Source organism: Amblyomma mixtum, chromosome 1 (assembly GCF_055824585.1).
Source record: "Amblyomma mixtum isolate Tamu chromosome 1, ASM5582458v1, whole genome shotgun sequence".
Lineage (NCBI taxonomy): Eukaryota > Metazoa > Arthropoda > Arachnida > Ixodida > Ixodidae > Amblyomma > Amblyomma mixtum.
In genome coordinates, this window is record NC_143012.1 from 34,209,933 (window position 1) to 34,224,548 (window position 14,616).

Consider the following 14,616-nt stretch of genomic DNA (forward strand, 5'->3'; position numbering starts at 1 on the left):
CACACACACACACACACACACACACACACACACACACACACACACACACACACACACACACACACACACACACACACACACACACACACACACACACACACACACACACACACACACACACACACACACACGTGGTCAAATGCATGTGCATACTAAATACGTTTGCAACGAATATTCCACTTGAAAAGCAATTCCGCAGAGTTTCAAAAATGGACGAATCTTTATTGTGGCACACAAAATGAACCCTAAAATATTTACAAAGATGCAGTATACATATATGTATATATTTCTTGCCTTCCATTATTCAACAATGCGACTCCAGTGACAGGTTGCCCATATTGCTGAATTATGGCACGGATCTATTGCACATTCGACCTAGAGAAGTTGTCCGCACGCAGACACTTCGCTGACTAGATTGTCCATAGGGAACAACAGGATGTTCACTTATTCTTTACTGAGGCAGTATAACAATGGATTGCGCTTGTGAAAAGCGTAAGTACTGAACATGTTGAGCGGGAGTATTTCTTTTTTTGTGCCCTGTTCTTTCCTGTCATTTTTCATTTCTGTCCTTTGTGCAGTCGCACTTCTGACACCCGCTGCATTCCACAAGGTACATCGTAGCCCGAAACACTGTTCATTAACCCAAGGAGTGTCGAGCGAATGTCACTGAACACCCCACACACCGTAAGGTCACGCATTCTTCACGGCCCTGGCGTACACACCGGCGCCGCAGTCTCTTTGCTTAGCCAGTACCTCCCAAGATGTGTAGCCGCCATTACGCAGCGTCGGCCTCGCACTGGACGGATCTTTGGTTGGCCCCGAGTATTCCTCGCTCAGGAGGTCGGCTTCCACCCGGGAACTACCGTCGCCCTGGTCGTCGAGTATCTCTCTTTCAGTCTGTTCACAGCACGCTGGTAGAGCGGCGAAGGCGTAGTTCTCAGGTACTGACGTCGACGGCTGCGTCGAGCATGTCGAGTCCGCACACTCTTCCCCCACAACCCTTGCACCTACCTTGCTGTAGGCCGCTGTGAGGGCTTCAGTCTTTGCGGAGGGTTGTGGGACACAACGGGTCCTCAACATATCCGGCTCACACGCGGCCTTAACGTAAGGTGGAGCGCAGTGAACACCCGGAAAGATGTCTTTGGTGCTAGCAGGCGTCTCCACGTTTATTATAGAGTAAGGGCCTGCGGATGCCTGTGCTTCGCAAAGCCTGTCCTGGACAGGCGGCCAGGTGCAGAAAGTAGTTGCTTGCGTGTACGGTTGGTGTGACTCGTTTTGTAGCAAAGCATTGTCCGTGGAGCTCTGCGTATTACCACACTCGGCATCAGCAAGCACATCATCAGTGCTTTCGCACTGGGGTGGCTTCACACTCATCGCCAATAATGTGGGAAGTGGGGTGTACCCGGATGTACAATTTCCTGCTCCGTCCGGTGGTTTCAGAACAGAGACACCTTGAAAAGGTACTGACTGGCAACCTAGTTTGGTGTAAGGTTGTATGGGCTCCTTCTCCTCGCTATTTTTCTGGACAGCACCATCTCCGACTTGCACATAGGGAGCAGCTGACGTCACACATCGAACTTCCAAGGCATCGGAATGGTCTGCAGGCTTCAAGACCTCTTCGGGATCGTCCCCACCTCCAGGGGTTTGGTTGTCGATGAAGGCTGCAAACTTACTGTAACCATTCTGTTCAGGTACCGTAGGCGAAGTATCTACACGACTTGTCCCGAGGCCACCCAAAAAGAGTGAAGATAGCCGGGAGTAGTTATTTTTCAGGAGAGGCGCGGGCCCTTCATTGCAGGTGTCTTGGAACGTTGAGAATTTAGAGTAGGCGGAATCCAAGTCTGGCTCGGGTTCGTCTTGGGTTGTGGAGACTAGAGAGTACCCCACTGAGGGATGCTCCGTTGGAAGACTTTGCTCAGATGCGCTGGTCATGTAAGTAGTTGCACTGGCGTCATTTGCATCGGAAGGGAGTGAGTCCTCGAGGAGACGGTCCAGTTCTGGATACTGCAGGCCGCTTACGACTTCCTTGTTTTCTCTTGGAATGATCTAAGAAAAATAAAAGTAAATAACAAACCAAACAGGCGTTAAAAAAAGAAACGGTATGCCAATAATTTATTCTATGCTGACGCATTTTCGGCTCGAGGGCTTTGGAGTGAATAGCATACTTTCGATACTGTACAGCAAGGCTCAATACTGTAAAGTATGGCTCATTTATAATGCAAAAGCACGTTCTGCAGGTACGAAATATCTGTTTCTGTTAGGGCATAGCTTTCTTTAGATGTGAAAGGATACAACAATCCTCGAACTGTTCATACCTGTGGCAGTCCATAAGGAGAATCCTTGTTCCCCAGAACATACTCGCGCAGGTTGGAACGGACACTCTCGCTTTTCTTGAGAGGCTCCTGCGCAAAAGAAGCCAATACGAAACAGGCTCGTTGAAAAAATTCCCAGGGACACCTAATTACATGTGTTGGCAGTGCGAAAGAATTATGGTCAAATGTTTAGGGGAATCCCCCAAGGTGGAGTAGATTTGTAATAAGGGAGTAATTACTCATTGGCATCCACCCAAGCGCAGCCATACGGCTACAAAGGAAAGCTATACAGCTTTCTCAGAAATTTCGTAGTTAAAGAAAAATTCGTCCTGGTCCGGGGTTCGAACCCGGAACCACCCGGTAGAGCGACTGCTCCGGTGTGGCGGTGGTTCCGGGTTCGAACCCCGGACCAGGACGAATTTTTCTTTAACTACGAAATTTCTGAGAAAGCTGTATAGCTTTCCTTTGTAGCCGTATGGCTGCGCTTGGGTGGATGCCAATGAGTAATTACTCCCTTATTGCGAAAGAATTATACATGCCACTTGTGTCTTTAGCGGATGTGACGTCACTTCCCTTCGGCCAATAAAGATGCTCTGGTCTGGTGATATAATTTTAATCTGGTGACGTCACTGCTCTATAACCAATAAGAATGCTCCAGTGTGATGCCATCATTTCCCATCTGGTGACGTCAGTTACCTCAAGCCAATAAGAATGTTCTGGTGCGGTGACATCATTTACCATCTGGTGACATCACTGCCCCCAGCCAATGAGCGAATTTAGCTTCCGACGACGTATTTTGCCTCGATGAGGGTTCTAATGCTCTCAGATTAATAATCACCAAGATAGTTTTTGATTACGGTTCCTTTTTGACGTACCTTTGTAAAATCAGCTGGAATGAGGACGCTGACGGTGGTATTCTTGTACACCTTTACGTAGGTAGATACGCTGCAAAGAAATACAGAATGTTGTTTACTCAGACACAATTCTGACTTCGTCGTTCAGTGGAACGAACTCGTTAGCACCCCTACCGTCTCCAGAAGACGACCCCCACGACAGCCAGCGCCACCACGATGACATATGCCACGATCAGCGAAGTAGCCAGGTACGTCGTTGCTGCGTGTCAAGCAAATATGCACTGGTGAGTAAATGTTGCGACGTATTCGATAATAAGCAATAACCAGCACTTGCAATTGGAGCGTACTTCTGTAGATGTGGGCGTCCACTGTGGAGCGAATTAACGGGCTTAAAAAAATATGGCAACAACCTGTGCGTATACAGCAGCATTAAATGTCTTAATATGCGCTATTTAGCACTTTTTTTTACTCCAATTTTAAAACAGCACAAAAACGAATTCAGACAAAACAGTTCCTTTGTTGGTAATAGTTTGATCCAGCCTGGAAAAATTCAAGCCCTGCTTTCTGTGTAGCCGCACCAGGAATGCCATTGCTAACATGACTCCTCAATGCTCTTTCACTATGGTACTCCCATTGTTATTGCTTACGATTATAAGGGAACATGATCTAGTTTTGCGCCATGCGAGCAGTGAATAGGCTTCACTGCTTTGTATAACTACTAACGGCTTGTAAGTCGCGCATTTTTCACCGGAATGTACAGTATGGTCCACTCTTAAAGAGAACATACGATCGAGCAGCCTTCGCGCTTCGCGAAGCTCTCCCGCGTGAGCAGGCGAGAATCGGCGGCACAAGGCGCATGCGCAGAAAGCACGGCCGGCTGCTCCTCTCCGCGTGTGCATCTGTTGCCGCCCATTCTTGCGGGCTCTCAGCGGCAGTGCTTCGTGAAGCGCGTAGGCCACGCGATCGCCCGTTCCCGTTAACAGCGGATCGTACTGTACATAGTTATCAAGAGAGTGTAACGCTCCGAAGTTTAGTTATTTCGCTACTTCGTATTCCGTGGTCACCTCACATTTGCGAAGCGGACACAGGCTTCCAGTTTCCTGAAAAGACAGCACCTTATTTTTCCCTGTCTGATTATGACTTCTTCTACACTATAAACACAAACAGACTTGTATGGAAGTAAAACGCGAGTAAGCTGTCGTCTAACGCACTCCTATTTGGGGACAGGGTATGCTGCCCAAGTCCGAAGTAGATTTCGATCCTTAATATACGGAATGTGTGGTCTTTGTAACGGAGTTATATTCCTGTCGTAAGGTATTGTAACTTGATGCAGTAAGCAATGGGAGGAGACTTTTAAACGTGACACCGGTTGTCCTGTGGTTAACAAATAGTGGAGGTTGAAACTTCGTTTACAATCTTCGTAACCGCTAAAACTTCGCATGTTTTGAAGAGGGTATCTCTTTCCGTTGCTAGCCATAAGTACTCCGCATTTTTGGTGATGGAATTATACCCAGGGGCTTGGGCGGCCTAACCTTCCCCCTAGCGGGAGCGCGCGAGAAGACAGCTTACTCCGTTTTTACTCCTTTCGTCTAGTGACCTCTAGGCGCAGGACGGAGCACACGAAATGGGCAACATTTACAGCACCTCACAAACTTGCCGACACAATTTATGACGTTGAAATCTATGTAATGTGTTTAGCCGCTAATACGCTTTTAAGCAATTTCTGTGTGCGGCCGGATTACCAAGTAATATACCACATCTTTTTTTTGTATACGAAAAGAAAAAGTCCCCAAAATCGAAATGTCAGCTGCCAGCATATGATGGTCCCACCCGCTCTTAGGAGCTGGTCCTTGTTTGGAAACTAACGCGTCACTCCGGCATTCAAGCGAGAGTCACGAGGTCCATAAGCGCTATTTTTTGCTGCGAAAGCAACACTACGCCAGCCAGCTTGGCTCGTCGCGTGGTCGCACATCAGCCGTATGCCGTGGCCCACGAACGACCTTGAGCCGCCGCTGCCTAGCAACGCCGCAGCAGCGCTCCAACAGATGGCGCCGCCGTCGACGCCGCTCGCTCCACCAGATGGGCTCCGCTGGGGCAGAGGGAGAGGAGATGTCGCCTCGCGGGGGGTATATATATATATGCGCTTCGCCTCCGTGGATTCTAGTCGTTACAGAGAGCGCGAAAGAGAGGCAAAAACGGAAAAACGAAGCGAGGAAGAGACACCACGCTCATATGCTTTCGCAATTCAACTAAGGTTAACCAGAGCTAAACCACAGCCAATTTTTCAAACGTAGGGCCAGTAGAAGATGCCTACCTTTAGCTTGGGTTTTGAAGATCAACGGGCGGTGCTGAAGTTTGGTGCCATCTTTGAGCTCTGTCGTCACGTTCAGCAGGAAGGTGGTCTCCGGGCTTAGGTTCTCCAAATGCACCGTCTTTTCGTGTTTTGCCTCCTGGTCGAAGCACGACGCTGGATCAGCTTCTGTGTGAAGCAAAGCGGATGCGAACGCCTTCTTATCACGCGCGAATGGCGATACCTTATCGGCGTGCACATCAAATTATCTTGCTGATCCTCTGATAAATAATTCAAATAATGGAAATATAAACCCATCCTAAAAGCGCGAAACACCGTGTCTTTGGGCTGAGGGAACGCAAGAGGGTGAGGGTGACACATACGAAGCATTTGCCCGGAGAGTGTCATTTATATAAATGGGTAACTTAACTGCTTTTTCACGGTGCCGCTGCTATGCAAAACTGAAAAGATACATCACACGTGGATATATAAAGCTTTAATTGATACATGGCTAAAGTGAGTGTCTTCTGGATTAATGATGTCAATACATACAAGAAATTTTAGTAGAATTTGAATGGCCTTGTACTAAACGCAGTCCTTAAGTTAATATTCACCGTGACCTATTGCTAGCAGCGTGAAAAAGACGAACACCTAATAAGCACGACAGCCGATTGTCATGATTAGCAGGGCTGACCCTCATGAGCGTGCTAGCCTTAGGATGAAGGGAGAGATCCATCCCCCACCATGAAGGGAGTTGACTAGCCTCTTTCATTTTCCACTCCCTGCATTGTCAAGCTAGTATGGTCATGAGAATCGGCAGACGCCATTGACTGGAAGGTTGTCCGTTGTCGGTGAAAAGCCTACTACAGGTGTGCAGCAAGATGTTTCTATTTATAGTAACAGCGAAAGCATCCAATTGTTAACAGATGAAACTAAAGCAGCTGGATGGGGGAGGCCACAATAGATCGTATAGAATTAGGTTTGTGCTCATACCAATAGCTGCTTCCCACGTTTCGTTGCCGTGTTGTTCATCTTGCCCCTGGGTAACGCAGACGCGGATGTCCCGTTTGGCCACCAGGCCGGAACATTTGGTGAGGAAGGCCAACTGGGCGGTCGTGTCAGTGATTTTGTCGTAGTGCACCATGTCCTGGCCATTCAAAAGGTTCTCGTATTCTGGAAGACAGAACAAGACATAATGTAGGATTAGACCAAGACAGAAGAAAGCCGGCCCAAGTCCTTCTAGGGGCTGAAGATGTTTAATGCAGTAGCAGAATAACAGCCTGAGAGGCCAGTTGGTGCATGGTGAAATGTAATGACTGCTTTTGCTTCTCATGTATGACTCTGCTGTTGCTACAATTGTTTGACACTGCTTTTGTTAAGAGAAAGCCCCCTCCTTTTCGTTTCTAATTTCTTTTATCATAATCTGTTAGTTTATCTCAGGGGTTAAAGGTGTCTTTTCTGTTTCCTGATGTCACTGCTTTTTATTCCACGAGCTGGGTTCGGAGCGATTATGCGATGAGTCTCATGCCTGAGCTGAATGTTTAAATATGCCACTTTTTCGTGTAATAAACAGTTTGTAGTGCGCGCATGCGGTGTCCCTTTCTTGTTAGTGTCCTTGTCGCGCCGCTGTTCCTTTCTTCAATGCAGTAGCAGTATTAGAAAAATTGAAAATTGGTTTTTGAGGAAAGGAAACAGCGCAGTAACTGTCTCATATCTCGGAGGACAACCGAAACATAAAGGAAGGGATAAAGGAGGGAGGGAAAGAAAAAAGGAAGAAAGTGGTGCTGTATTAGAGAAGTGTGAATATTGGGAATTTTTAACGTACTCTGACATCGTACTCTGACATCGCACAGCACACGGGCGACTTTTGCGTTTCGCCTGCATCGAAACGCAGTCGCCTCGGTCGGGTTCGAACCCGGATACTCCGGCCCAGTAGATGAGCGCCTTAACCACTAGCTACCGCGGCGGGTTGCAATATTAGGCGCATTTTTCGATTTCGGGTATACATACACAACCCTGAAGCCTGCTTTGTAACAGGCAGCCCACCTGCCCACTGGGTTCTTCTGACCTGCCCCTTCTACTCGTTCCCGCTACAGAGGCGACGGTAGATCTCTTCTTGACATTGTTCTTGGCGCATGATAGCCTTAGCCGCTTATGCATCATTCAACCCAACACAACACAACACAACACAACACAACACAACACAACACAACTTCTTGACAACTTGACCCGGACTTCGGGCGGCACGCAAGCTACACCTCGGCAGCCACGGTTACCATCCTAGCCAACCACCAGACTCAAGAATCTGGACACATGGACCCCAACACCGGGCATTGTTGGTCTTTATAACCGACGCAGGTCTACCTATGTGCAGATTTGGTCAAAAATATACAGCCCAAGGGGTTTGCTTCCAAGTCATGTGGCGGGGCCCTTTAGCAGAGTGGACTGTTCTAAGCTCGGGAAGGTTGAGGACTTCGGTTCGCAACGCCTTCTTGGGATTAGGGTCCCTGAGTATGCAACAGCAGCCACGCTTCAGGACTCAGAAGCAGACTCCTTGGGCTGTACACTTTTGACAAAGACGGTACATATAACTCACTGATGCCGAATGGCACCATTCCGCCATATCTGTAAAATCCGACAGCAAACGTAATTAATAATGCTAATCGCATGCTGGGATATCTAAAACGTAATTTCTCTAAGGCACCTTCTTCCCTAAAACTACTTCTATATAAGACACTGGTCCGCTCAAAGCTAGAGTATGCTGTGTGGGATCCCTTTCAACAAAACCTAATTCACTCATTAGAAATGGTCCAGAATAATTCTGCTCGTTTTATTGTATGTAATTATAACCGAACTGCCAGCATCTCTGCAATGAAATTAAATCTCAGCCTGCCATCTTTAGCATCTCGCCGTAAAGCCCTTAGACTATCACTTTTTCACAAGATATTTTATCATCCTTCACTTCGCCACGAACTGATCTCCCCTCCCCAATACATTTCATCAAGGCTAGATCACAATAACAAAGTCGGAATTCCATTTTGCAAAACCAATGCCATGTTTCAGTCATTTCTTCCGCGCACATCTGCTGAGTGGAATCACCTTCCTGCATCTACCGCTACCATTACTGACAACCAACGCTTCAAAACAGCATTAGAAAACTTTGTATAAGTAGGAGCATCATCTTCTTCTTTTTTTTTATTCTATATTCTTGTTGTTTTTTGTACGAGCGTTTTGTTTGTTTGTTTTTCACTGTATTGCTGCGCTGTATTTTGTGTATTATACACTATTAACCAGCACACCAAGAACCCAACAGCTAATAATGTATAACTAGGAGCAATCATTTTTGTATTACTAATTAGTTTGCTGCACTGTACATTTTTTTTCTTAAATTTTTGTAACCACTCCCCTCTATAATGCCTCTGGCCCTGAGGGTACACGAAATAAATAAATAAATAAGGGTTCTTACCATTGCTCTTAGGCAGGACGCAATCGACCCAGGTCATGGGCGAAACGGCGTGCGCCGATCGCGCGGCGATCGCATACTTGCACCTGCCGGCGAAGGCGCACTCCATCGCAGTCAGGGCATCCCCGGCGGACTTGACGGTCGCCCAAAACACGCCCTCGGAGCAGGAATCCATCTCCTTGCTACCGCCCTCGCTGCACCAGAACAGCGTGTAGTGCTGCACCTCGTCCGCTTTCTGCGTCCGCCACTCCGGCAGCTTGAAGCGGCTTTGGTTCGAGCTTTCCTCGATGTAAGCGTCTTGCACCACAGGAAGCACTGGAAAAAAAAAAATAAAAACTCAATCTTGTAATGGCTGAAGCATTCTCTTTGCACTACATACACGGAGCCAACAAAGTTGCAAAGGGTGGGTAAAAAAAGAACGCCGGCCTGGCCTGGTTTGTCTTGACACTGGCGAGAAGCGTGATTGTCGTCATCTTTTATCATTTCACATTACTTTTGCTTGGGGCCTCCAAACGGTCGCGTGTTTGTGTTCCCGGAAGTCGTCATCCCCCCAGTTTCATGATTAAGTTCTCCTAAAGAAAGTTGCGTACGGCGGTCCCCGTATTGAAGTATTAACCGTGTCAGAACTGCATAATTGGTAGTGATATTTTTTCGGTAAAAAAAGCTTGAAAATGAACCCTAGTAATTTCTGAACTCGCAAAGAAAACGAAAAATTCTCATATAAGACGCACCCTTGTATAGGACGCACCAGCAAGATTTTTGAAAAAAAAAAAGCCGCGTCTTATAAACCGGAAATACGGCATATAGGAGTAAAAAGGGGAGTAAACGGTCCTCTAGCGCACTCTCTTCTAAGAGCAGGGTACGCTGCCCGGGCCTTGTGTTCGATTTATGCCAGTAAAAATGCGGAATACCTACGGTTGGCAATGGAAACCAATTCTAACTAACTATGCTAACTTCATCAAGTTACTACGCTTTGTAGTGGTAATGTGCCTCCGTTGCAAACAGTAAGCATTCCACATATTTGGTGATAGAAATCTTCTCCGGGACTTGGACAGCATGCCTTGCCCCTAAAAGGGAGTGCGCTAGGGGACAGCTTATTCCTTCTTTACTTCCACATAGGGTTATTCGGGGTAAGCGTGAAGCTATTAGGCTTAATTATTAGGCTTAATCAGTTAGGCTTAATCCACTGCAGGATTAAGCCTAACTGATCTCCATTTCACAGGCCACCTTCCGTTGACCTCGAATTAACTTGTGTGCCGCTTTCACTTAGAAACCGACCTTTCTTGCAGCAGTAACTGCTAAAGCTAGAAAATAATTTACAGGCGATCATTCTTATTAATGTGGTACTAATGTGTGCGTTTGTGAAACACCCTCTCCCCTCTTTCTTCCTCTCTATTTTCCCGAAGACTTCGAACCGCTCACAACAATGCAGGCGGTTTTTTTTCCAAAGTGTCACTATTATAGCCCCTACGACTCAAGAACGAAGCGGAAAATTTCCCTCAAATGAGCCCCTCTAGTCAATGCCATCGACCAATCCTCATTGAGTCGTGGTTAATCGCATTGCGACATCGCAGGCGACGGAGATCAAAGGGGAATAACCAGGGCTTAGTAGGATTAACCACAGATCCAGAAATCGGTCGACGCCGTTGTCTGGACGGCGCCCTTCGTAAATGTGTTGACTAAGTAAAAAGAAAGCCGCTGCTCACCTAGGTCGGCGCTGGGGACCAGCACGCGGACGCTCTTGAGGGAGCGGCCGAGCTCGTTCTCCGAGTATAGGTGGAAGGTGTAGGTCTCCACCCTGCTCAGGTGAAACACGTCTGTGTAGGAGCGCTCGCCGGACACCCTGTGTGTGGCGCACTGGCCGCTGCTGCTGCACCAGTGGAGTACGTATTTCATGTGGTCGCCGTTCCACAGGAACCTGGGAACCCGCTGCACATGGAGCAAAGAAACGAGGGGTTACATCCCAGTAACCACCACCGGAGCGGCTGCTCTCGTGAATTCACTCATTTGAATCACCTCGCATGTGCCGCCACTTATCAGGTGAAGTCTGCTGTCATACATGTTTCTTTACTCGAGCAAACCGCAATTAAAGGAGAAGAAACGCTAAACATTCCTTGTGTGTCCTTTCTTTTGAAGGGCGCGCAAGGCATTGCTCAGCATGAATCGAAGCATAGTATTCGCTTATATCCAGTAAATAAATACAATCGAATTTATCCTTCAATGCAGCTTTCTGCTTTCGGTTTCCGCTGCCGAACAGTGGCTCTAATGACCTGTCAGGCAAAGAAGACCTGACGTAATCACTTCTCCGTCACATAAATTCTCGTTAGCTTTTTATACCAGCCTGGCCCAGGAGCCGGAGGAACATTGAGTGAACAAGTGTTTATTTTATTGCAATTTTGCGTGCCTCAGAGGTCGCGCGCCGCAATTTTGACGCCACTGCCAATTATTCGGCTCCTTAAAACAAGAAGCGAAGAAGCATTTCATTATAAATTATTGGCCGCCGCAGGCGGCTTCCATGTGGTGATCGGCGTTGCCTAATGCCATACGCACCCAGGGACTCCAGGAAAGGGAAAAGGGGGGGAGGGGGCAAAACATTTGTGTAGAGAAGGCAGTCCTCCCTCCAATATCCAATTGTTTACGCTCCGGTCAGCTTTCTAAGCAATACTTCAATTGTAGGACGTTATTATTCTAAAGCACAGTGTGGTTCGAGCTAGTTGGCTTAATTAGTATGTCTTAAAGATATTCATCTGAATAATCTAAACCAATCATGATTCAACCGAAGTTGATTGAGTGACCCCTTGTCATGAGCATGATTGGCAGAATTGAAACAGAATATAAGTTTTAAATGCGTTAAACAAATGCACCTTTAGGCAGTACAGAATAGGAAACAAAATAGTGAAGTACAAAGACTGAGTAAATAGAAAGCACAAAGTCTTGCCCGAACTCAAAACAAATTTCCGAATTACCTATACGCACCACTCCAAGAAAAAAAAAACGACCAAATATTTGGTATCGTTACGGTCCCTATCCCTTTTATGCACTCTACCTGTTCAAGAGGCTTCATTTATCTTGATTTTTATTGTGTGTTGTGAAAGACTTTTTTTTTAAGCAACAATTTTTTCTTTGGCAAGCAGCGCCATGCTGCGGCCGCCGGTGAACTATTTACACGAGCCATCTTTGAAGGCTGTGCAAAAGCGGAAAGTACAAAGAAGGCGCATTAAAACGACAGGACTGACGCCTTTTATGAGCCTCTTATTACTATGGCCCAACTAGCGCAAGCGAAAGTTTTGGACGAGCCAATTTTGTGCACCTCTAGTTACAACTGTTTTTATATTGTTTCTACAATCTAATGTTAATTACTCTGGCGGCAGTTGCCGGTGTCATCGCCCCAAAAGTCCAGTCCGACAAAGCAACAATACCCGCGTTTAAAAATAGCATCCGCGATTAACGTTAATAGGGTGTCATGAAACCCAACATGCGTTACCTGATAGAACAGTCGAACTTTCCGGTGGTCATCAAGGTCCTGGATTATAAAGCTGTTTTCCGTAACCTTGGGCAGCACCGTCGCTCCTGCGCATCAGGTATGCAGAAAATGAATGCCTCAAAATGCCAGTGCAGAAAAACTTGTCAGGGTGATTTCGTCTCCGCGGAAGCCAAAATTTTCGCCACATGATGCGGCTGAGACGTTCATGACGAAGAGTGTCAAGCTGCTGCATGATGACGTTACACTACTCATGAGCAGCTAATGGGTAGGATGAGTTTCATGATTACAGGAGACGGGTGGCTTTTCTTCTTATTTCTGCATTTAAACGTATAATCGTGAGCACTGTGACAGGGAACACAGTTTGAGCCTTTTTTATTGATTACTCCATAATTATATGCAAAACATGCAGTTTTTTTCGTTTTCTAAGTAGCTTTGCTTTTCACGTATAATATATCCAACAGTCATTCTGAATTTTTGTGTAAGTTAGCAAGAAAATTTGAAATTTTGTTTGAGCCATCTTTCATTGATTAGTCTATAATTATACGCGAAACACGCTGTTTCTTTCGTTTAAGTAGCTTTCCTTTTGGCGTATAATATCCAACTGTCATCCTCAAATTAGTTTAAGTTAGCCAAAAAATTTTCAACTTTGCTTGAGCCTACTTTTCTTGATTACTCCATAATATTATGCGAAACATGCAGTTTGTTTCGTTTTCTAAGTAGCTTTCCTTTCGGCATATAATAACCAACAGTCATCCTCCAATTTAGGGTAAGTTAGCAAGAAAATTTGCAATTTTTTGCTAAAAGTTTGTTCTCTTACATGTTGCTCACGAATGTAAGTTGTATAAGTCATACAAGCAAGGCTCACGTGATTTCGATGTCTTGCAGTGGTCAGACTTGCTGAACGGGCTCCACAGCTGATCCCTAGCTTTAGCGAATTTCACCCGCACCGAGACATCGTAGCGGGTGTTGGGCACAAGGTTGTCTACAGAGGTGTCGATCGAGTTTTCGACCTGTTTCGGACAAAAATGGTTCCAGTTATTACTTAAGTTGTTTAATTCAAGTTGAAAAACCACGGCGAGCCCCTAATCATTAAAAGCTCTCCATTTGAAGAACAGGGAGTCAGAGGTCTTTAGCTATAGAAGCAATAAGCATTATTACCACCCAGAGAGTGGTGTTAGAATAAAGAATATATGGCCACCTACATAAAGGTATCTAATTTTATTAGAACGAAGATCTTAAGTAGATAAATTAAGCAATCGCTTCCGGAAATATAGAAATATATACCTTACTGCCAAACTGCAGACATTCATAACGAAAAGTTGCCGACGATTACGTTGCTTCCTAATGCGAAATTTGAGCGCAGCTCATCAGCAGTTTCATCTTTCGATAGATTGAGGCAAAGAATTCGAGCAAGACATGTATGTACAATTAGAGACAACTTGTTACCTTTCACACATATTCCTTCTTCGAGAAACACTTCACTAACAGTTCTTGATTATTATGAAGGAAACTTTGTGGACGGAGAAATAGATGAATGTATGCTCGATTTGCTGCACCAATGTCTGGTTCTGACAAAAGAGGTCTATGCAAGTATTTCGCGAGGTTGTCACAGCTGTGAGAGGCATTACGAGCGAGAGGAACGGGATGTTCTCCCACATGAGTGGCAAGGAATTCCTGTTTGTTTGTCTTCATATCTACATTAAAGTCCCCACCCACCCTGCCACCCCGGCAGGTGGCAGCTAATGGTTGATCGCGAGAGTTCGCTCACAGTTGTCAGCGCTTAACGCATACAGCTCACACTCTCTCTCATCACCCCACATACCTATAAGTGTGATTCAGGCGTCCACTGACCCAGGGAGCCAGTTATGCGCACTTGCTTTCCTTAAAACGACCGTTGTCAATGCTAACGCATGCAGCGCACATCTGTGACTACCGCAACGTAGCTTAAAGCACGATTGAGGTGTCCACTGTTCCAAGAGGGCAGTTATGCGCCTTTTCCTTGATTTCCAAGCTCCCGTTTCATTGGTTTCCGTTCCATTGGTTTCGCAGCTTAAAGCGCGACAAAGGTGTCCACTGCTGGTTACAACGGATAACGGCGACGCCGCGAAACGGAGAAACGGGCGTCAACGAGCTGCGCTCAAAAAGAATTGACCGCCGAAAGTTTCACACTTCTTGCAAGAAAAGCGGGAGTTGGCAAACACAGTCGGCAGTTA

General features: G+C 46.3%; 1 protein-coding gene across 1 annotated transcript in view; it reads right to left on the bottom strand.

The window, feature by feature from the left end:
• Positions 1-201: 201 nt before the first annotated feature.
• LOC149365982 (uncharacterized) overlaps positions 202-14,616 on the bottom strand; it is a 79,431-nt gene continuing 65,016 nt past the window's right edge. Inside the window, exons 6-15 of the mRNA XM_089547448.1 lie at positions 13,269-13,413; positions 12,404-12,489; positions 10,626-10,848; positions 8,923-9,234; positions 6,450-6,629; positions 5,481-5,645; positions 3,341-3,425; positions 3,188-3,257; positions 2,316-2,402; positions 202-2,046 (exon numbers count right to left, since the gene is read on the bottom strand). Coding sequence (XP_089403574.1) covers positions 691-2,046; positions 2,316-2,402; positions 3,188-3,257; positions 3,341-3,425; positions 5,481-5,645; positions 6,450-6,629; positions 8,923-9,234; positions 10,626-10,848; positions 12,404-12,489; positions 13,269-13,413 — 2,709 coding nt within the window. The 3' untranslated portion in view covers positions 202-690. The remainder of the gene's footprint in view (positions 2,047-2,315; positions 2,403-3,187; positions 3,258-3,340; positions 3,426-5,480; positions 5,646-6,449; positions 6,630-8,922; positions 9,235-10,625; positions 10,849-12,403; positions 12,490-13,268; positions 13,414-14,616) is intronic.